Raw genomic sequence first — 23052 nt, forward strand, 5'->3', positions numbered from 1 at the left:
AGTTTAAAACAATTCTTTGCTATACCAATGACAACATTGCTTGTTTTCATTTAGTATGTTGTATTTTGGAATGCACAAATAATTTATTTAAATAAAAGTAATACAAATATGATGAAGGAAAAACTCTACAGAGTTCGGTACAATGGCTGCATGCACTGGGAATGATGCTATGATTTGCTTCAGAGGAGTGAAGTATGAATTGAAAACTAGGAAAAATTTGGATGGTGTGCTGCAAATCCCATCACCACATCGAAGGGTCTTCAAACCTGAAACATATTATGAATAGAAACCTATTAAACACATTTTAAAGTCCTTTCTGGGAAATTCAGAGTTACAACTACTCAAAAATTTTCATTTTAATAATACCACCAATAAGGAATACATATCCACATTTGCAGCACAAGATTCCCATCAAAACAGATGAACCTTGGATGATCAAGTCTTGTATACTATATTGAAATATTTTAAGAGAGCTTTTTAGCTTTTAATCAGGAGTAAACAGTTTCCAAAGAGAATGGTGCCAAACAAAGCCACATCATGCTATCAGCGTCTTCAAACAAAACTGAAGTAACCATCCAATATGTTATCATTGTATTCCACTGCTTAGTATCAAACATTTGAAATACATGTTGAAAGCAGTTCTGAGAGCAGGATTTGATCTAGTCATTCTCTGCTTATCCTGGCTACACAGAAAGATATTCGACAAGTTACCACTGAACATGGAGAGAGATACACGGAAATAGATTTGCCATCGTTTCTGCCATCTAAATATTGGGTGGCTAGTCTTACAAACCATCTAACTTGCTCTACAGTCACTGGAGAGACACCAACACCCTGAGAGGGTAGTTAAGCCTGCACATTTGAGGATGGAGTGGCTCATATGAGAGTGATCCACCTCTCCTGTTGACTACACAAGGAACTCAACAGCTCCTTCACATGAAATACTTGAGTTTCACAGAAGCAGAATGCATACTGTTACTGAGTCATAACTCCACAGGATCCACTAGATCAGAAAAACAACATCTCACTTTTTTGTTATAAGAACTTACTTTTACTCAGGTCAAAGCACCTCCTTTTTTCAATTCTGTAACTTCCTAACTTTTACTTGATTTCTGTAAGAAAATCTTTAAACATTTTTAGGATGCTCTGACATATGATATTTTAGTCAGTGAAAGTGAAGTGCTGAATTCAGCCAGACATGCTGAACACAGTTAAGCTGTTTCTTAATACCTCAGCGTTCAGCTTCATCTAAGATATACGATGTTTTAGAATACCATTAAAGTTTAGAATAATACCAGCCTGCCTTTAATTCATTTTGCTTAGTTTTCTCTAGGAGGAATGCTTATACAGACACACTGTACATCAAACGTGTGTCCAACCTGTGGGGCTCCCCTAGTTTCACTATTAGTTCTCAAACCCCCTGGAAAATTTCCACTAAGTCAGAGAAAGGTACTGATGTCTTGGAGAGAGTAAGCTCCTGATGTGTCATCAAACTCAGGGCTGGATAGAAAGAAGACATGATTATATCTTCATATGGGGGTAAAAGCTGGAACGGGGTGAAGAATCCATACTGTGTTTTATCCTAGAAAACATATCCATAGGAAACTAAATATCATTGTTCCCAGTACTCACATAATTGTCATCAACGAATGACAAACATGTTTTTTTTTCTCAGTTTAAAGTGCTGTTACAGGGGGGTATGAGATAAAAATCTGTTTCTCATCAATTCCTGATCTTAAATGCAGATTTGTTTGTTATTTCGCTCATGAGTCTTAGCTCCCTGGCGTGTTATAAATAGCATTATTGAAACAATAACAACCATAAAATTTTGTTGTAAAGGGGGGAAAATTACAGAGAGTATTAGGCTTTGTACTACCCTCTGTGTTGCCTCAAATTCATGGCAGCGGAAATTTCCCATTATGTGAGGATTCTGCCTCATTACAAAACACAAAATAGTCTCAAGCATTTCAATGTACTCCATGCAGTTTTTTACATAAGCATATGCAGATAGAACCATTTCCCAACAGCTGTGGTTAGTCATCAAGCCTTAAGTCAACATTCTTCCTACACATGGATCCGCAAAGCTGATGGACACTCCGCTGACAGCACAGTTTTGGTCACCTCTTGGTGACATCATCATCCCCAAAGTCCAGTGCTGCAAACTATTACAGTTAATTATTTAACTAGTTTAATTGAGCTTTTGCACAATGGATGGAAGTGCACAGCTTGGAGACTCCTGAGATGAGTGATGCACGAAACATTTACTCCTGCAGCAGTGTTAGCAGCAAGCTTCATACTTTCAGCAAAGTCCTAAACTGAGCTTATTCGTGATTTTTTGTGACTGAATGTTTTCTTTTACAAGAAAATAAAAATAAAACCCCCCGTATTTACTTTTTCAGCATAGGCAGAGTAAGGGAAAATTTTCACAGCTGCATAAATTGTGGTCACCACTACAGTATCTTACATTGTAATTTCAGTGTCATTACTTAATTATACATTATACATTTGACATTCCAGTGCTGTTCAAAACACCACTGTTCTTCCAAACCAAGTGCAAGTGGAAATCCAAAGACCTTTTTTCCCCCACTTTATGAAACATTAGGTACAAAACAAGTGTGAAATACTGTATTTTAAAGAACACTCTTAGCTATGCATTTGTAAATAAACATATCTGCACATTTATCACTCGTCACACTTCTTTAGAGGGGAAAAATGGCAACTTGTGGAGTAGGAAATAAATAAAAATATGCCATCTTTGGGGATCCAGTGTGTAAGTGAATCATCATCGGCCATCAGTGCACGATTCTGTGCAATACAGTCCAGTAAAGGGCAAGACTTACAGAATGCTTCCCCTCCTTCAGCCAGCAGGTTCTGCCTGCTCTGAAAATCAGGAAACAAGGAGCTTGGACTATATTGTACCTGGGAAAGCATTTCTTGCATTGATAGGATGATTATAGTTCTTAACAAAGAAGTTGAAAATGTGTGTAAGGATATGTTTATCCAGCTGTTGGTGGCATGTGTTTTCTCCCTGTGGAACATGGTTAATGATAACAAATAGGACTGTTAAATCTAAGTTAGAAATGAAAGCCACTATAAAACTTTCTCAAACATACCGGGATCTAGGAATGTTTTCTGTGCTTTCCCTCAACAAGAGGTCTGAGATCAGTGTCTCTGGGCTTGATCTCTTTCCGTACCTAAGAAAAAAGAAAAAAAGTACATTTTTATTTATCTTGATATTTAATAATGAAGATTAAGCAGAGAACTATTAGGCAGAAAAAAAACTAAATACAGCTGATATAAAAACAACTTTGCAGCAAGTATTTTAATTAAATTGATCTACTCATGTTAGAAAATGTTCTTCAGTATTTCTTTTAATATATATTTTTGACAATTGTTACCTGATAATATTGAGCAATTCTATGTTTCTCAATTTGATGGATGTTCCTGAATATTCGAGGACCTTGATCCTTACTGATCTGAGCATGAAGGAGGAAGCAGTGCATGGCAAGACCTCTGAGCATGTCATTCTTGCCCACAAACCCAGTTTCATCATCTCATTAATTTTCTCATTCTTTTACATACTGTTGTATCCTTCATTAGAAATCACATGAATGTAGAGTCAAATTTATCTATTATATGAGCAGTACACAAAATTCATGCGTGCCATTGTGTCTGAAGAACTGGCCGAGATTTTTAAAAGCTAGCTAGTACATTTGGAGGTGCCCACTACGTACCACATTCGGTCATAAAAACTAAGCTGCCCCAAGGCAATAACCACTCCTGAACTGCGTGGCTATGGAAGAGAGAACAGCCATCAGAATCAGAGTTCTTTGGTTGAATATCGTCTGCTACTTCTGTCTTATACTTACACAATGGCTCTCTGTTGTTTCTTTTTTTAAAATCAAGGATATTTTACCAACAGTTTGTTCAACAGTTCAATTACAGCAATTCCTCATTCTAGGAAAGAATTTGCTCTCTTTTTCTCAGAAAACAGAAGCAACACCAAACAGCCAGCTTGAGAGACACTTACTCACCATAAGAACTCATTAGATTACCAGTGATAACTGTAACCAAACGCTCCCTAGGTTGGAAGGAATTAAGATCGTGGTTTGTAACTTGTGTATGTAATCAGTCTGAATCACAAAGTACGTTAACAGATAATAGCTTTGTGAACATCAATTGAGTGAAATTCTAGCTCCAGAGAAGTCAAAGGTGCCATCAAAGACTTACATTTTATCCCTTGCTGTCAAGATAGTTCTCCAATGGCTTAATTAATTTTGGGGAGGAGGGCAAGTTTTATCAATTGATGTCTGATTTTCCTGAAAACTGGACACATTTCTCACTTTATCATTTTATTTCTCTTTGTATTACTGCCTCACCTTAATCATTTTAGACCATCATATTTGGTCCAGAAAGACAAAGTATCAAATTCAGATTTTTAAAACAAATTTCTCAACCTATACTGACTGAAAGGTTAAATGCTATTACAGTAATGCAATCAAGCGTGATGCTGAATAAAAAGCCATGCACTCTATCACCATAAAGGGATTTCTTTCCTGTTCCCTACTCCAATTAATAAGGATATGACCATGGCTTCAACTGAGGGGTAATCTAATTTGCCATTGTTTTTTAAGAAATTTATTTAACAAATCCAACAGCTTGCTCCAGCAGCTCACATTTGGGCAAAAAGTCTCACTAACCTCTTGTAAAGTTTTCTCTGAGCAATAGGTAGCAACCTTCAGTAATCAGAGATTTGCTCAAACAGTGAAGAAGACTCTTGGAGACACACACATTATATGAGTCCCTCCAGCATGGCAAGACCAGAGCTGCTACCTATACAGGACAGCCCCACCTTGCCCTGAAACAGCAAAGCTGCACAGCAGGTGGTCACACCAGTTGGTGCATCCAAGGAACAAGGAGCAGCTGTTCTTCCTACTTCAGGTGCCAAAGCTTCCAGTCTACCCCATAATTTTGCTGCTGGGAAGCAACCATGGTACAGCCGTAATGCAAAGAGGTCATGAGCAGTTGTGAAAGCAAGGCCTCAGTGCAGATGTTCTCTCTTCTTTCAGCTGCTTCGTGCTTGCTCTGTGTCTTTGATGCACAGCTCTGAGACAACACAAACACAGACATCCAGGCCTTTTTTTGGTGTTTGGAAAACATGAAAGGAAGAGGGCCTGTTGGTTACAGTGTGCACATGTAGCACCAAGCAGCAGGAGAAAAGATTCAAAGAAAGCAGGGCTCTGAAGAAAGCTCTCAAACAGTGCAGCACAGGGGCACAATGCAAGGACATGGGACATTCTGGAGGACAGAAGTGGGATTAATGCAAAGACACGTGGACGTCTGCAGTGCAGGAGTCTGCAGCTGTGCTGGTCATCTTAGGTTCTCTTCATCATCAGTGAAGATCTGGAACCTTGTAAACAATGGATTTAATCTGAAATGAGGAGTCTGAAGCAGGCCAGGAGTGCAACAGGTATCTATTTCCCTCAGATCACCTCACAGGAGTACAAAGCTATGTGTGCTATGACTAAAGCCAAATGAGATGGGATGTGAAGGAGAGGAACCCTAAAGGAGAGAGGGAGCAAAGCAGCCATGCAGACAAGGGCAAAAGTCAAGAAGAGAAGGAGGGATTGGAAGAAGCTTCACAGAAGCAGGGGTGAAGATCCCGTGGATCTTGGTCACTCACAGAGAATGACACTCAAATGCCAGAAGCAGAAGGCTAAGCCAGAAGGTTGTCCGTGACAAAGCCAGAAGGTTGTCCATGACACATAAACGTCAAACAAGAGTAGACAGATAAACTGAAGAGACAAAAAAGCACTGATCACAATCCTTGCTGCCCGTCCCACAGCAACCTGGCCCAGGCCCAGCCCCAGCGGCCTGCTCACATGGGGTGAGCCTGGGCCCTGCCACCTCCCCACAGCAGGGCTGGCTGAACAAGCACCCAGGGCAGAGCCAAACACTGCAGCAAGAGACAGCTCTGAGCACCTCTGCTGTAGCAGACCAAGTGATGCACATGTTTACATCAGAATGCTTCTAAAGACATTTATTTATAAGCAGTTCATTTTGCAAGTGACTGTCACTGCTGAAGCAGGAGCTCTGTCACCTTATTTCTCTGCTGCTAATTCACCACAGAACAGAAAGAGCACAGTTCTGGTTGTTGGATTGTTTGTTTCCAAGCTTTCTAGACAGCTTTAAAATCAAGTTGTTGTTGTGACTTTATCTGTCGGTTTTCTTTTAAATCCAGGTCAATCCTGGATTGATGGAACCTGAATGAGAAAACTGAAATTCTGAATTGTTTTGTCTATCGCCAACAGTAACTATTCCGTTCATTTCAGAGCCTAAATACAAGTGAAAGCAGGCTCAGTCTTTGAGCTGTGTACTTGCAGCCAAGTCATAAGCAAAGAAAGCCAGGCAAAGTTAAAGAAGCACTTGATCTAGTGGTTGGCAGCCCTGCTCATGGCAGGAGGTTGGAGCTAAATCTTTTACGTCCCCTCTGCCCTAAGTCATAGTATGATTCTATGCTTCTACATTTCTATACTGGAGGATGAATATAAAAGGAGGGGGTTGTTCAGCCTTGTACCTTTTAAATCAGAAACAGAATCAAAAAAAGGTGGAGACATGAAACCAGCCTAGAGATCCCAGTGCATGCAAGAGAAAGGGGCAGCAGCAGGAACAGATTATTTTAGCAGTCATCTGACAAAAAGTTACAAGAGCACAGAGCAACGCACAGAAACACACTGCACACACAAACAGCTGTGAATATTGCTTTAAAAGTCCAGGACTGAAGAACCATAATGTTATCAGCCTCCTCATCTCTGTTATGGTATTAGCGCACAGACAATGTCATGGGTTTGTTGGGAAAGCTCTCAGCTACACCATAACCTCCCCTCTGATTTAACTCTTCAGACTTCTACAGGGACAAATGCAAGCCTTATTATAGATCTCTCATCTGGTTTTGATATTAAACAAATATCAAAGGTCTTGTATCACGCACAGTTTAGGGACCTCAGGGAATGCTTCTATTAATCAGTCTGAACTGGACAGATGTTCCAAAGAACATAATTTTATAGCACAATGTTAACTTTTCTCAGCCTGAGCCTTCAGCACCCCTTTAAGCAGCACAGTGACCGTCAGAACACCAGCATGGGGCAAGGCAGCTTTAGGTCACACTCTTCTCTTTCAGCTTGGGCCCAAGTTTTCTCATTTATAGTCTTGAGAGAGTTTTTGTCAGACTACTGGGGTTTGGGGCATTCACTGCTCTATTAAGTAGCTGACAAAACGCTTCAACTCCTACAACTTCTCAGCACAGAGCACTTTTTCCCAGTGAAACCTTCACTAGTCAGTGGCAGCGACAGAAGAGTGAAACAGCTCCTACTGCCCTGCCTCATCCTCCCCAGGGTTAGTTACATTTTCTCTCGATTTTGAATGGGACTCTCCCCATGCCCACCGCCCCGTGGCCACACTCCTGCCCACCAGCCCGTGTGTGCCAGGTGCCAGAAAGGGCTGAAGGAGAGGATGCAGCGTCGAGGCAGGTGGAAATCCACCTCCGCACCCAAGGAGCGCGGGCACCACATCGTAACCCCCGCCGGGTTTTCCTGAAGGAACTCAGGTGAGACCTCCAGCCGCGAGGGGCATCTCACTCCCCTCCCTCCCGCCTCGCCCCAGGAGAAGGGCAGCCCAGCGAGCGGGGAGGGGGACGCTGCCGGGCCCGCCGCCTACCTCTGCCTGGTGATGAGGTTGATGTAGTGCCTCAGAGCCGAGTAGTATCTGGCCATGTCCTCTGCGGGAGCGTCCTCGCCGGGGCTGTCCGGTTTGGAGGGGTACGCTTCTGCCAGCGTCCCCAGGCAGACCAGCAGCGACAGGGCGAAAGTCAGCACCGACACCCACAGCCTCATGGTGCCCTGCATCTGGACGGCGAGCGGGGGAGAGCGGCCGTCAGCGCCCGCCTCGACGGCAGAGCAGCGCGGCCGACCCCCGGCGCGCAGCCCCGCGACCCCCGTGCCCGCGCCCACCCCGTCCCGGTACTCACGGCGGCGGTTGCAGCGGAGCGGCTCTGGGCGAGGCTTGGCTCTTCTTGCCCGTGGGTCGGGGCTCCCGAGTGTGGGACTCCGCGCCTCGCCGGGGTGTTTTAAGGCTTCCCCGGCAGGCAGGAGGGGCCTTGGGCGATCACGCCTCGTCAGCCCCGGCCCCCCCTGCCAAACCTCCGCCTGCGCCCTGCCCCGGGAGGGGCACCGGGCGGGGCCGGGCGCCGCCGCCGTCCCCCGCATCACGAGCACCGGCAGGGGAGCAAATCCCGCTCCGGGATACCCTCCGGCCCCGGGGGTCCCCGATGTGGCTGTCCGAGAGCGGCAGGGAAGGGGGAACCGGGGCGGGAGGAAGCGTACCCCGCCCCTGTGGCATCGGGGGGATCCCAGCCTGGATCTGCTTAGCGGGATGCTGCCCGACCCAGTGCCAAGGAAGCGTGGAAGAAGGTTTTAAGGTTTGCGGCATCCAGAAATGCCAAATCAGCGCCCCAGGCTCAGTCGTTGCCCCCACTAAATAAATACACCTCGAGGGTTACCTGCCCAGGGAACTGGCAGCAATGAAACTGTCACTGTGCACTCACTGCCGGGATGGCCCTGCATACCCATGGCTGCCTTCTGAGATACCATCCTAAATCTTAGTGTGTTATGTTTCTGTGCCTGAACAACACACCACAGCAAACAGCCCACCAGTGTCATGGGATCCTGCTCTGACCCGCGGTGGTTGCCCCCTGCTGAACAGCACATGACAGCTTCTCACAGCATCTGTCCAAGGTGCCTGATTTTGGGGTCTCTTTAAACTTGCCCAGTCCTTGAGTCCTTAAAGAGAAATGGGCACCTTACAGCGAGCTAACCCCTCACACAATGGAGCTCTGAGACAAGGCAGAGTTCGAGAAACGTTTGGTCAGTGCTCTCAGAAATGGTTTGAGTTTAGGGTGGTGCTGTGTGGAGCCAGGAGTTGGATTCAGCAATCCTAGTGAGTCCCTTCCAGCTGGGGGTACTCTATTGTTTTGTGATTCTAAGCAGGGTGGGCATCCTCAGCAACATGTCCTTCTGCACTGACAGCAGCAGAGTGCTGATGATGCGTAGGGTGAAGCCAACTCAGACAAAGTTTCTGAATTCGTTGAGGAGTTTGGTGGAGTTAGCAACTACTCATACATATTAGTAAAATTGAATTAATTCTTTAGAAACAGGTAATTTGATTAGTGTCTTGATGACCAATGACTAATTCCAGTTAGAATGACAAATCATGACTCTAAACAGATCTTATTTTTGCTGTAATTTGAAGGTAAAATGACAACAGCACAAGTAAGAATATCAGACATACTGACAGAAAGCTTTAAGACATCTTCTAAAATTGTATTATGCATATACTACATCATAGGTATTCATTGCTATAGTCATTAATATATGTAGTTACTGCTTTAATGCTCATAGAACATATTTTGAAAAACAATAATCAGGCAAGAGTAAAGCTGGAAATCATTTCCATCACTCTACATTGCCCCCAAAACCCTTATCAAGTAAATGACTCCTGCAGCATGCGAGGAAACTCACTGGTCTGTGTCCATCTCAAGCCATGGAAGCAAAGAAAACTCCAAAGCTCTTAATGTCAAAATGTTTTGAACTCTTCGTGACTCAGTAGTGCTTTGGCCACAAGCATTACAGCAAGACTGCAGCTCTCTTTTATCAAATGCTGCCTGAAGAATTTTAATTCATGGAAGGAACTTTCCATGGCATAGCCTGAGACTCCAGCTTCTGAGTGCAGCACGGCCGAGGACAGGGTGATACTGTGCCCCACCATGTGGCCTTGCTGCACCCCATGCACTCTGTTCCCCCAGCAGCAACACTGCTGCAGCACCACTGAAGAACACTGAAGGTGTTCATGTTGACTCAACACAAAATCATAGAATCATTAAGGCTGGAAAAGACCACTAAGGTGATCTAGTCCAACCACCAACCCATCCCCACCATGCCCACTGACCATGTCCCTCATTGCCACATCTGTACTGTTCTCAAACACCTCCAGGGACGGTGACTCCATCACCTCCCTGGGCAGCCACTGCATCACCACACTGTCACAGAAGAATATTTTCCAGATATCCAACGTGAACCTCTTCTGGTGCAAATTGAGGCCATTACATCTCACCCTATCACTTAAATACCTGGAATAAGAGACCACCTTGCCACAACCTCCTTTCAGGCAGTTGAATAGATATTAGGTCTTCCCTGAGCCTCTTCTTCTCCACACTGAACAATCCCAGCTCCCTCAGCCTCTCTCCATAAGAATTGTGCTCCAGACTCTTCACAGCTTCATTGCCCTTCTCTGAACATGGTCCAGAGCCGGAACTGAACACAGTACTCGAGGTGCAGCCTCACCATTGCTGAGTACAGAGGGAGGATCTCCCCCTGCTCCTGCTGGCTACACTGTTTCTGACACAAGACAGGATGCCATTGGCCTTCTTGGCCACCTGGGCACGCTGCTGGCTCACGTTCAGTTGTATGTCCACTATCACCCCCAGATCCTTTTCCTCTATAGCTTTCCAGCCACTCTGCCCCAAACCTGTAGCATTGCATGGCATTGTCGTGACCAAAGTGCAGGATCCGGCACTTGATCAGAAGGAGTCTGATCCCTGTGATGCTGCAAATGTGAACAACTGTGCTTTACTTCTATCACTTTACCAAATCCAAATCTTGCACCCATCTGGTTTGTCAGCTTTGAGGGATGCAGGGGACCAGCAGGGACAGCACTGCAGCCCAGCACAGCAGGAAGACATGCCATCACCACAGTACTCCGCTCCAGCCTGGCTCTGCCACAACCACCTCCCGTGCCCTCAGCTCTGGACGTGACTTTCTCACCTTTAAACCATTTCACAAGCGTCTCCCAGTCACGCCTGTGTGGGGTGCCAAACCATACCACTTACTGCATAACTTCAGGATATTACTTCTTGTACAGTTCCAGCATTCAATTTAGGAAATCCCAAGTGATTAACCCAACATTTTAAACCAAATGATTTAGGAGGAAATTGTTCCACTGTTAACTCCTGCCGCTGCTCTCAGCATTCCCACACAGGCTGTAGCCTGGAAAGACGCTCTGTCCTCCACAGTGCCGATTTCTGCAGCAGTGCTGAAGCACTGCTCGCTGTCAGAGGTGTGCATACACCCTATGCTGTCTTTCAGGATTAAGAAGACACTTTAGAGATTTCTTGAGGATGGAAACTTTTTTGCGTTTGAATAGAGAGCGATGGAGGGTACATCACTGTGGGGAAAAAGTGAAAAGGAAGATAACAATCAGATGTTATCTATGTTTTAGTGACATGGTATGTAAAGATTCAAGCTGATTAGCCTACAAATATCAGACAACACCATGAACGTGAAGATGTCCAACACATCTTTCCACAGGCAGCATAAAGGTGTAATAAAATCACGTCATTTATTAATGGCAATATATATGATTGCATTAAAGCGTGTTCTTTGCCACAATTAAAACTAAATGTAGTATTATTAAATTTAGAAACAATCTTAATTATAGCATGCTTTTTGTGGTATTCACTGAATTAAAGCTTTATTATTATTATCATTATTATTATTATAAATACACACATTTGGATTAGTTGATCTTAGTGATCTTTTCCAACCTTAATGATTCTATGATTGTATGATCAGTGATCTTGAATTACCATTCTGTAACAGCCCACTAATAGTCCTTGTTTAAAATACAAGAACAAGGCATCTGCAAGTACAAAGAAAGCATTAAAAACTGGAGCCCCCAGGAAGATAGATGAGCTACCAGGGATCTGGAAATGGCAGATTCTATCATCTGATGTTGCCTGCACTCTTGCAATTAAAATGTCTCACTAAAGGTCTCCGTAGCTGAGCAAATTGTCCAGAAATGCTCAATCTTTGGGACTGGAAGTTCAGTCAGATAAGCACTGTATAATTATTCAGTAGTCACATGAATTTATCTAAACCTATTTGGACAGAAAATTGACCTGCTGATTTACCAAATCTCTCTCGCACACTTTACAGTACTGCACATTTCAGTCTGCTTAGAAACACTTTCAGAATAGCTTCTCACTGTACTTTGATGCATCACACCAATATACATTGCCAGACTTTTACGGGCTCCTTTCAGTGCTCTTATTCAGCTGTGCATAGCAGTAAGAGTTGAACAGAACATCTTGTAATCCCAGAGCAATGACCCCTCCTGGCAATTTGGTAATAGCACTGTTTTCAAGAAGTGTATTTGTGAATCCAGTAAATGTTAAGAAGGTTCATTATGTTCCACCAAAATTATGGTTCTGGCTAAAAACAAACTGCATGAAAACAGAAGACAAAGGAAAATCCAGTGATAAAACCAAAAGCCCATCTGTCCTCTCTTCAGTAGCACCTAGAATGGGTTTCTAAAGCTTTCATTCAGAACAGGAAAAGCACGCTACTCTGTTTGCTCAGTCTACTTTCCCAACTTGTAGAAAACTGTGCTCCAGGGACATTTAAGAGGGATGGCCAGCAGGGCAAGGCAGGTTATCATCCCCCTCTGCTCTGCCCCTGTGAGGCCTCTTCTGCAGTACTGTGTCCAGGCCTGAAGCCCCCAGCACAAGAAGGACATGGAGCTGCTGGAGCAGATCCAGAAGAGGACTACAAAGATGACCAGAAGGCTGGAGCACCTCTTTGAAGAAAAGTTGAGGGAGCTGGGCTTGTTCAGCCTGGAAAAGAGGCTCTGGAAAGACCTCACTGCAACCTTGAAGTGAGCTTATAGGCAGGAGGGAAATTAACTTTTTATACGGGTAGAGAGTGACAGGACAAGGGGGAATGGCTTTTAGCTAAGAGGAGAAATTCAGGCTAGACATCAGGGGGAAATTCTTCACTGAGACAGTGGTGCGGTCCTGGCACCAGCTGCCCATAGAAGCTGTGGGTGCCCCATCCCTCCAGGCATTCAAGGCCAGGTCCAAGGCCATGGGCAGCCTGATTTGGTGGGCGGCAGCCCTGCCCATGGCAGGGGTTGAAACTGGATGATCTTTAAGGTTCCTTTCAACCCAGGGCATTCTACAGTTCTATGATTCTTGACTCTGTAACTTCGCAACTTAGCAGCCCTCCTTGGCACGGACCACTTCTGGCAATGCATGAACAGCTCCCATACAACCACTTGACTGTAAGCTGCAGAACTAAGATGGAATAAATTGTTATTTAAGTCTATGTTGTTCAGGTTGAAGGCCCTGCAAAAATTTGACTCACAGTCATTGCAGCATGTGGCTAGAAATCAGAAAAACAAAGCCTGGTTTCAGTGGAATCTTAACATGAAAGCTGTTGGGTGTTGGTTTTTTTTCTGAAAACACAGCCAGAGATACTTCTGAAATGCCACAACAAGGTCAGAGGGCCATCAGCAATTGTCCCGGGGACATATGGTAAAAAGCTCTGTTTTGACATGAAAGCAATGATACTCAAAAAAGCAGCAGAACTATAAGCAGTACTTGCAACTATAATGACATTTGTTTTGCAGCACCTTCTTTTCTTTCGTACTCCCCCAGGACAAAAGAACTACAAAGAGAAAGTATTGGGATGGAGATCAAAATGCAACCTCTGGGAACGTGTCTACTGCTGAGACCAAAGTCAGGAAGGAACAGCTTACGAGAAGGTAGTGGTATAAAGCAAATGAATCAAAACAGTGTTTATATCAGAAACAGAAATTTATCCTCACTGAAAGAAAGTGATTTTTTGTTCATGTAAGATGAGGAAGTTGGCAAAGCTGCCGTGACTTAAAGACAACCAGAATTACTAGAAATAACCATTCTCTGCCTCAGAGTATGTGACTTCAATCCTGTTAAGGAGGGAAATTGGAGAAAAAGTGAGAGCAGCCCAAACAGACTGCATTGTGAGATTGTGCTGAGATGACTCTGCCTAAAAAGGCAAATGGCAAAAACTTGCCTGAAACACAAGAGATAGCAGAGGTTGATGGGATTGTGCCAAGGACTGAAGAAATCCAATCATGCTCACACAGAGAACAGTCACACAACTTACCTGCAGGGAATAAATCACAGAGGCAGATATACAAAAGACATCTGCAAAGGCTTCTGAAAAACACTCCTCTGTGCGTTCATTTATAGAGTATTACCACTTACTGGTATGTGCACAGCAATGAATTCATGTACATTCAAGGCACTGAAGCTGAAAAACTTTATGCTTAAAATGTGGATATTATACAGACCAAAATAAATAAATAAATCTCCCAGCAGATTAACAGCCCAAGCACAGTCAGAGTCACTTTTGCTTCCTGTCCTGAAACAGTGACACGGCTGAGAGTAAACTTTATCCCGGATGGTTCCAGAATTTTGTATGTTGGATGCTTCATCACCCATCAAGGCATGTAGCGCAGGAAACCTCTGGTGCTAAAGCTACAGCACTTTTAAAAGGGGATCTAAACGTGGAGATGGGGTGATATATAGATGACCTCAATGGTAATATATGATGGGATTTACTAGCTTTGACTATCTAAAAAGTAGGCTCCTGATTTAAGTGGCCCAGACTCACCCTGTGATCAAACCAAGAAAAAGGCAAGTGGCTGCAGAGTATTTCACCTAAGGTAAGTATCTCCACAACTAAGACTCCACTGCGAGATGCTCCTCTCTCCCTGTCCTCTTCAAACACAGAGATCATAGGCTACCCAGCTGAGCGCAGTAAATGAAACCAATAACAAAACACACACTGATGGAAGGGAATCCTCAGCCATCACAAGGGCTTAGATTCCACAGAGGACCACCACAGCTGTCTGCATTAGAGATCGTTCTTCACTGACATCATGATATCCACATTTGAAAAGACAGGCATGGGGTTTAGGAACGAGTCATATATTTAGGACAGCATCATGAAGAATGGGATCGTCTCACAAGGCACGGACACGTGAATGTCTTGACACCCTCCTAAAAAGGCGTCCAAATAGTCTTAGGGGTGCTCTGGCCTTGAACACTTTATTAGTATCTTACTAACAGATTTTAATTAATGCCTAGTAGATGAGCTCTATCAGATAAATTCCATGTTCAACCATTAATTCAGCTGACATCAGGAAAAAGAGATTGCTTATCTATTATTCTGTGTTTGTGTTTTTGGGTTTTTTTCTTCCTAACTGGTACAGTGTGGAGTGTAAGAGCATGGCAACTGCAATGGTAAATGCAGGTTTATTTTGGATATGAAAAGCACAAGAATATGAGTAACAAATTCTATCTTAGAAACATACGTTTTTTAAAAAGTTCTCATAGAATTAGAATCAATTATTTCTTATTTTAATTCTTATTGTTTACTTCTAATCCACTCACACTCATTTCTGTCACGCACTACAGCCCCAGAAGGTCCATCAGAACACATCTTCAAAAAACATGACTGAAAATGGATTCTGCCTGATGTAAGCACGCACATATGCTTTTTTCCTTTGCTTGCAGTTTGACAATATGTGGTTATTTACCAACATCATACTTTATTTTACAAAAATTAGCAGTGAAATTCTTTATGCAAGTACAAGCAATTGGACAAGAGCTGATACGGTGGCCCTCAACCTGCCATTGTGCTGTTGGTAATTTCACCCTTTAATTGTCGTCTGCTGAGAGACCGCACGGGTAAATACGGAGTTATCCACTTTGTAATCTGTAACTGAGGTTACGATCTTGCGGAAATGCCTTTTTTGTACACTCTCCCTTGAGAAAAGGAACAGACTTAAACACTTTTGGTTCCCTTTTTGCATTATTCCAACCTCCACTCAAAGCAGGAAAATACAAAAGGATTTGCTGGAGCTATATCACTGGAATGGGAGCCAAAGTCTGGGAAGTATCAGCGTGGGCAGGTTGGAAGGATCGGCTGCAAGCTGGAAGCCAAATGTGGCATGCAGCCAGCCATGCCATATGTACAAGGGCAGGGCTCTGCTGATGTCTGAGGGACGGCCTGCAGGAAGACATCAGGCTGGGGGAAATCTTGCTCGGATTCTCAGGAGCTTCAAGCAATAGTTTCACAGAGGTGTATGTTAATAAAGCTTTTGGCCTTTGCTCTGCAAACAGCAGCTGGCAAAGCACTGATTTGCTATGCAGCGTGTCCATTCTTTGAAAGAAAGGCAACAACTCAAATATCTCATTTTTCTTTCTGAGGTACACATCCCTACAGTATTTGCAACCATATAAAGTGTGCATGTCACTGAAATTATCTGTACATCTGTTTCTGGCCTTATAAATACAAAGCCTTATAAAGGACTTGCCAAACCTGTGATCATTTGCACACCACAGTATGTTCAAATGGAACCAATAAAACATTGTTCCCAGGAAGCAAAATCTCAGCTGTGCAGTGTAATACCCTAAAATTTATTTGTTTCATAGCAGTCAAAACTTCTGCAGTTATAAGAACCGACATGATCGCTAAATACACTGACAGAGATATTCTGGTATTTGCTTGGATAACTTCTGTGGTTTTCTTCTGCTTTTAATTGTCCAAAGTATAGCAGTGGTTTCCCGTTCTTCAGAAGTTGCCAGATTTTTTTTTTTTATTTTATTTTTTTTGCCAACTAGAAGAAAATCACAATCCAAAGATCTATTATTTGAAGGTACTAGATCAAACTAGTCCCTACTGTAACCTCCTCAGTCTCAGAGGTGCTTTTCCATTGTGACAGATCTACTGCCATGATGAATTAGCACATCTGCTTTTAATATACTAGCCTTACAACACAAAGTTAATACGTCATTACTTTTGCATTGTCATGATGATAACATTATTGAATTTATATTCTCATATCTTTGATATATATATATATATATATATATTTTTTTTTTAGTACAGGTGACAGCAAGACATCGACAGAAGTGAAACAAAATCACCCCAATTCCAAACAGATAAATGGAAATACACAGGAAAACCTTTGCTTATCTTGAGGTTTTACCTGCATTACCTTCTGGAAAAGACTATACTAACTCATCTGCCACTCAGGCTATCTAATTATTAATGGAAATAGTTCTAAATACGATGTCACAGAACATGATAGACTTCTTAATTACAGTGTGGCTACCCGATCACCTCATATCAGGGACAGGACTCTTATCAGCTATGTTTCAAAAACAGTTTCAGATATATTTTCAGGTGCAACCTAAATACTACTGTTTACTGTGTTTGAAACCAGTGCTTTCAGCATGCTTCTGCTGTCAGAGGATCTTAACATTCAGTAATGAGAAGAATACTAGAAGTGTGGTACAAGAAATTCACAAAAGGGGGTCTCTTGGAGCCTGATTGTCCAGTTCTGTGTATTTTACAAAAATCAGAATTGGTCCCTGCCCTTCTAGGAAGTTCAAATAAGAGTTAGCCAAGCCCAGTAAATTACTGAAGAGGATCCATGCAAAAAAAGGGCATTCTCAATTACCGTGTAGCATCATCATCTGACAGGGGAGCTTTTTAGTCCTGTGCAGCTTTTAGGGATGAATTATTCCCATGATGGACTCTCAAAGTCTCACTGATCAGTAGCTTTGAATGCTGATGTGATACTGCAGTGCTAATACAGGTCAGACTCACTCTGTGTGTATTTCACTGAAACCATATTTTTTGCTGACTTATTTGATCTCTGGGCTGCCCATTAGTGAAGTATCCAATAAACAGCAGTGAATTCAGCTCCGCCATGCCTTGTGAAGTGGGAAAAGGCTGGCCTTGCATTTGGCAGATGAGTGACTAAAGCCAAGGGAGCCAAGGGAGATGGAGAACGTTTCCAAACAGAGCCCTGGTAAAAAAGGAAAGAGAAGCACCAACTCTGAGAATTTTAATTAGTGAGAGAATTAAAAGTAAAGACCCTAATGAAGTCAATGGACTGTGCCTTCTGAAGAAAAAATTTGCAGTGTCTTCCATATGAGTTCAGAGGTGTCCCCTGCTATACCGTGTTTCCCATGGACTAGAATGTGCACACTGCTGAGGTTGTCCCTGCATGGACCAGTGGTCCCACAGAAACCCACAGTCAAGAGGTGACTGAGAACCTGGGCACACCTGGGTGCCACAGAGCAGCTACCTGTTCCCAAAGCAAACTGCCCTGGGCTGGAATGCAGTAGAAGTGCAGTCCCTTTGGCTGGGACTGATTTACTGCAAGCTAGTGGGTGATATCACAGGACCAAAACCTTTCATTTCTTGTCAAGGAAAGCAGGATGTGCATTCCTGGGAAGGAGGAAGTTCTTCTGACACGTGTGAAGAATCCTTTATCCTGACCTTTGCTCCAGGGATGGTTTATGGTATATACATAACAAAAGTATATATGCTCCTTGTGTTCTAAAGGTGCACTGTGAGCAAGAGCCAGGACACATTTGTCCCTCTCTCTACAGAGAATACCTCTCTTACTGGGCTGAGGAGTCAGATTCACCAATTTTCTGCTTTGAGCAGTATCCAGATCTAGAAATTTGGTCATCATATTAAATATCTACATTAATATTTTCAGCATATTCCCACCATGCAAAGTTTTCTGGACTCAGAAAAAGTTTAATCACTTCAACAACCAAACTGCAATTGCTCCAACCTGTAAAGGAGCATGAATGGCCCTAAAAAGTGTGCTCCTATCAAAATGGAGCCACCAAGTGACTTTGAGCATTTCCAGCTGCACTACTAAAGAATCACAATCCAGATCTCACATGATGACTTATCCCACCTAACCCCATTTGCCACCTCAGTTCCAGTTTACGTGGCACTGAGGCACAAAGACTTTTGCTTTTTTTTTTTTTTGGTCTGCTAATTTAAACTTCCTCCTGAGATCAGCTTAGTCACCAGGCTTACACTGTGCTGCATGTCTCTGCAAGCATGAGCACTGAGCAGACTAAATCTAGGCTAAGAGCATCTCCAGTGAGGAGCCACCTCACCCTCCTAGATCAGAATATCATTCTGCCATTCCCCTGCAATTTCAGGTTTCTGGGTGACCTGATTTCCATTCTGGCAGGCTAGTGTAGGAGTTGTCCCTGTCAGTGATCCCAGAATTCCTCTCCATTGGATTCAGCACTGCTGATAAAGGCTAACTCTTATCGAGAGGATCCACAACAACTGGCACTCAGAAGCCACTGACGGAAGTCTTGGCTTTTATTTCCTTACTGTTTCACTTATTCATTGGGATTACTTTTTAAGGAAATTGTTAGGCCTCCTGAGTCCTAATCACCAGGTATATAAAAAGATCAATGGACAAAATGAGAATGATCACTTGGAGATGTTCAAGATCACACCAGCAAAAAATCAATTTTTACTTATTACAGAAAGTAGAAGTCACAATTAAAGTTTAGAAAGAAAAGAAAAATCACACAGAAGAAAAGATAAAGCCAAAAGAAAGAAAATAAATGGTTCTGTACATTTGAATATATACTATAAGTGAGGAGTTTTAACACAAGAAATCTGGTGATGAAAAAGGATGTAAATGTATGCTAAATTGGGCTAACAATAGTCAGAAGGACACTTTGAGCTTCATGGGAGCAAGAGAAATTCTAACATTGGAACTGAGAATTATAAAATTGCCAAAAATAATCCAGCAAAGGAAAAGGCGTTCAATAAATAACTGCTGTATATAACTTCAGTAAATAACTGCCGAGATCAGGTGATGCAAGAACTTCATATGAAAATCATGGAACAATTTTCACTCCAACAGTGCATCAGAAGGATGTCAAAAAAGAGCTATTGATTTTGGCATATTTATCACCAGTAGTCCCAAAAACCAGCATACGAGAGTTTAAAAGGAGCTACATGAAAACTCCTCCACTGGTGTTGACGTCTCAATAACTGTTTTAATACCAAAGAAGTTCTAGAAGATGAGTGAAAGTAATGTGATGCAATTCTAAAAAAAAGCAAATTAGAGAATAAATGATACATCTCGGGTAATTACGAGTTTTGTCAGACTGACTAACATCAGTCCCAGGCAAAATAAAGGAATGGCTGATATGGGACTCAATTAATGGGGAATAAAAGGAAGGCAGCGTAATTGTTGTCACTCAACAGGGTTTTTGGCACATAGATCCTGTCAAACTCACTTGATATCTTTCTTTGATGAGATTACAAATTGGCTGATAGAGGTAGCAGGTTTGCTATATTTGGGCTTTTACAAGACTTGTAATGCAGTCACTACCATATATTGCAAAAAAAACCAAACATTAAGAATGTTATGAATCAACATTGAAAACATTAAATGGATTAAAAATGGCAAGCAGTTACACATCAGAACATCACTCTAAAGATATGTGGTCTTAGTGAGGTTCAGTGGGGATTCTGTCTTCATCCTACATCAGTTAACATTTGCCTGAGATGTGAAAGAAAGCAAAAAGTCATAGTTGATGAGAAATGTAAATAGCACGACGTCTGGGTGAGAATTATGTAGCTGAGATGGTAGATGACCAATGCAGAGGGATTTATGGTGCTTTATGATGAATCACAGCTGATGTATGTCATCACACATCAAAAAAATGCACACACACTTTCTCCTACATGTACATAGGCCAGAAGGAAGGCACATAAAACAAGAAACACAGAATCACAGAATGATCTAGGTTGGAAGGAACCTTACAGATCTCATTCCAACCTCAAAACTTAAAAGCAAACACTCGGTGCTTAGCCAATTATTACCTCATGGCAAGGTGAGCAGAACTAAAAATATGGTATTGAAACCAGCTGGTAGTCCTATGTCTAGAAATGAAGGAAGGGGCATCTCGGTGCAGTCAGTTTGGAGAAACAGAGTCCCTTAAAAATATGAGATCTCATCCAAGTATGAACATTGCTCCTAGAAAGACATGGGAGCATTCAGTTCAGTCCCATGGCCAAAAAAGGAACCTCAGATCCCCTAAAAGGATGAAGAGTTGGTTCTAATTTTGCACTGAACATTGATGTAACCATGTCTGGAATATTATAACCTGGAAAGGACACTGATAAACAGAGGGACTGAGGCAGAGCTGAGAAAGATTGAAGAACTAGAGGAACCATGTGTTAATAACACTGCAGAAGCTCAATCTGCTTAGTTGGAATAAAGGTTAGAAGGTAATTTGATGACTTTGTAAGTACCTGCAAGGGAATACAACTTTGATAACCTGTTACTCGGTTCAGAAGATAATGAAAAGCAAGTAAATGAAATGTAAGGCTGAAGACAGTTACAATAGAAATGAGATGCAAAATCTGTTTTTGCAGATGGTAGAAAACAGTCCTTTGAGCACAATTTTTAGCAGTGGTGATTTTTGAACAAAGACTGAGCATTGTTCTAAAACAGTACTGTAGATCAAAAACAAATCCACTTCGGAGAGTCCTGCAAGCTAAGATACAAGAAAGGTCAGAACGTGCAACTGTAGGACTTATTTCAGCCCTTACTACTTATTTATGGGGTATAATTGGCATCAGAATGTCTCTGTGAGTCTGTAGAGAACCTGAAAAAGGAAATCGAAGAGGCAAGTGTTGCCACCAGGCTCAGTAACATTAATGCTAAGGCTTGCTGGGCTGGGCTGGAGTGCCCAGTGCAACATCAGAAGAAGGTTTTACATCTAACAGAAGGGAAAAGAAGCAGACAGCTCCCATCAGTGTACCGGTGGTGGGCTATGAAAGCTGTGAGCTGCTGGAGACCAGTGATCTATTATCCCAACGAGCTGGTGGAGCACACTGGAAAAGGAATACAGCTACAGAGAGAGGTTCAACAATTTCCGTTTTTAAGGGATTAAGGGATCCAAAGGCCTCACGATGTTTTTACCCATTCTTGGAAAGAGATGCTACGATGGGGCACTCACCCTCCCACATTCCCTTACAAGAACAATGAACTGTGGGTGCCACTCCTGCCTTCCTCTGCCCCTACTTCTACCACTCCTGTAGCACAAATATATGGGGAAGGGTGAACACTGTTAGCCTGGTGAGAACAGTATGCAGTAGATAAGCAAAGAGGAAGAAACAGAAAATCTTCCATAACTTATTGAAGCGCTTCTTATATCTATTCTCAAAAGAAATGTGCAAAAGTATAGAGTGATGTTTGTAGAAAGGGTGTGGATACAAAAGTCAAGGGAGGAGAAACAAAAAGAAGCAGTAAGAGGAGTAATTCTTGATAGAAACAATAATAAAAGGAAAAGATCTAAGTCTGTGTTGCGTGGCATATAATTCCAGATTTAATCTAAATGTACCAATTTCTCTCACAAAACAATAGGTGATATTCCAACCTGTCACAGTTCATGGAGGAAAATATTATCTGCCACCTACTGTTTCCTGCATTGCTATAGTTAAAAACCATCTCTTTCCTTGCAGAGAGCTTTAATTTGAGCCCTATGTTTTCAGTCTTTCAGATGAAGTTCCTCATCTCTCTAAATCCTCCTTAGATTCAAGACTGGCGTGAGAATAGCAGTGGCAATCACTTCTGTTAACAATGGCAAATACAAAATAAGCAAGAAAGAGACACATTCCTTGCCAGACCTTGCAATTACAGATTTGGCTTGGTTCATGCAAGTTCAACTCAATCCAGATTTTTCTGTAAAAGCTGAGAGTCCAAATCCAGCAGAGAAATGTTGCTGAACTGCACAAAAGATGAATTCAACCCAGACGGCAAATTGCCTGCGTATTTCTCACATGCATATCTCCTTTTGGTTTTGTCATGCAGGAAGTCACACACAGATTAGAAACCACCAACAGAAGAGTTTTATGGGGAACATCTGGAAATTTTTGCCAGTTCCAGGTACATTGCAGGGATGGGTCTTTTCGGTCAATATGCAGATTTTTTTTGACTTTCGTGCTAAAGGCTTCAGGGCATGGGCCCAATGCAGTAACACTTGTAAATTCTTTCTTTTGGCTTTGTTTGATGATTTTTTTTACAGCCCCACCACAGGGAAAGCCTCCCCTCCCTTTGCCACAGCAGTGCTCACTGGGATGGCTGCTATGAGCAAAATAATCACTGAGCTGGTGTGCAGCAGGAGGAACGTGATTCACAAGTAGGTGGTGGATGCCCCCAAAAAAGGACATTTCCTGATCAGTACCATACTCTAGGTATACATACAGAAGATGATCAGAGGCATCTTCCAGCCCAGAAGCATGTAACACCCAGAAGCAC

The 23052-nt window shown here is 42.6% G+C and overlaps 1 protein-coding gene across 1 annotated transcript; it reads right to left on the minus strand.

Annotated features, from left to right (window-relative positions):
- Positions 1-241: 241 nt before the first annotated feature.
- Positions 242-7904, minus strand: NPY (neuropeptide Y; the record flags this gene model as incomplete). Its single annotated transcript, XM_079538546.1, has 3 exons — positions 242-266; positions 3114-3194; positions 7717-7904. 3 exons carry the CDS (start codon positions 7902-7904, stop codon positions 242-244), a joined length of 294 nt encoding a protein of 97 aa, XP_079394672.1.
- Between the last annotated feature and the right edge of the window lie 15148 nt (positions 7905-23052).

The sequence above is a fragment of the Tetrao urogallus genome (assembly GCF_951394365.1).
Source record: "Tetrao urogallus genome assembly, chromosome: 7".
NCBI classification, from domain to species: domain Eukaryota; kingdom Metazoa; phylum Chordata; class Aves; order Galliformes; family Phasianidae; genus Tetrao; species Tetrao urogallus.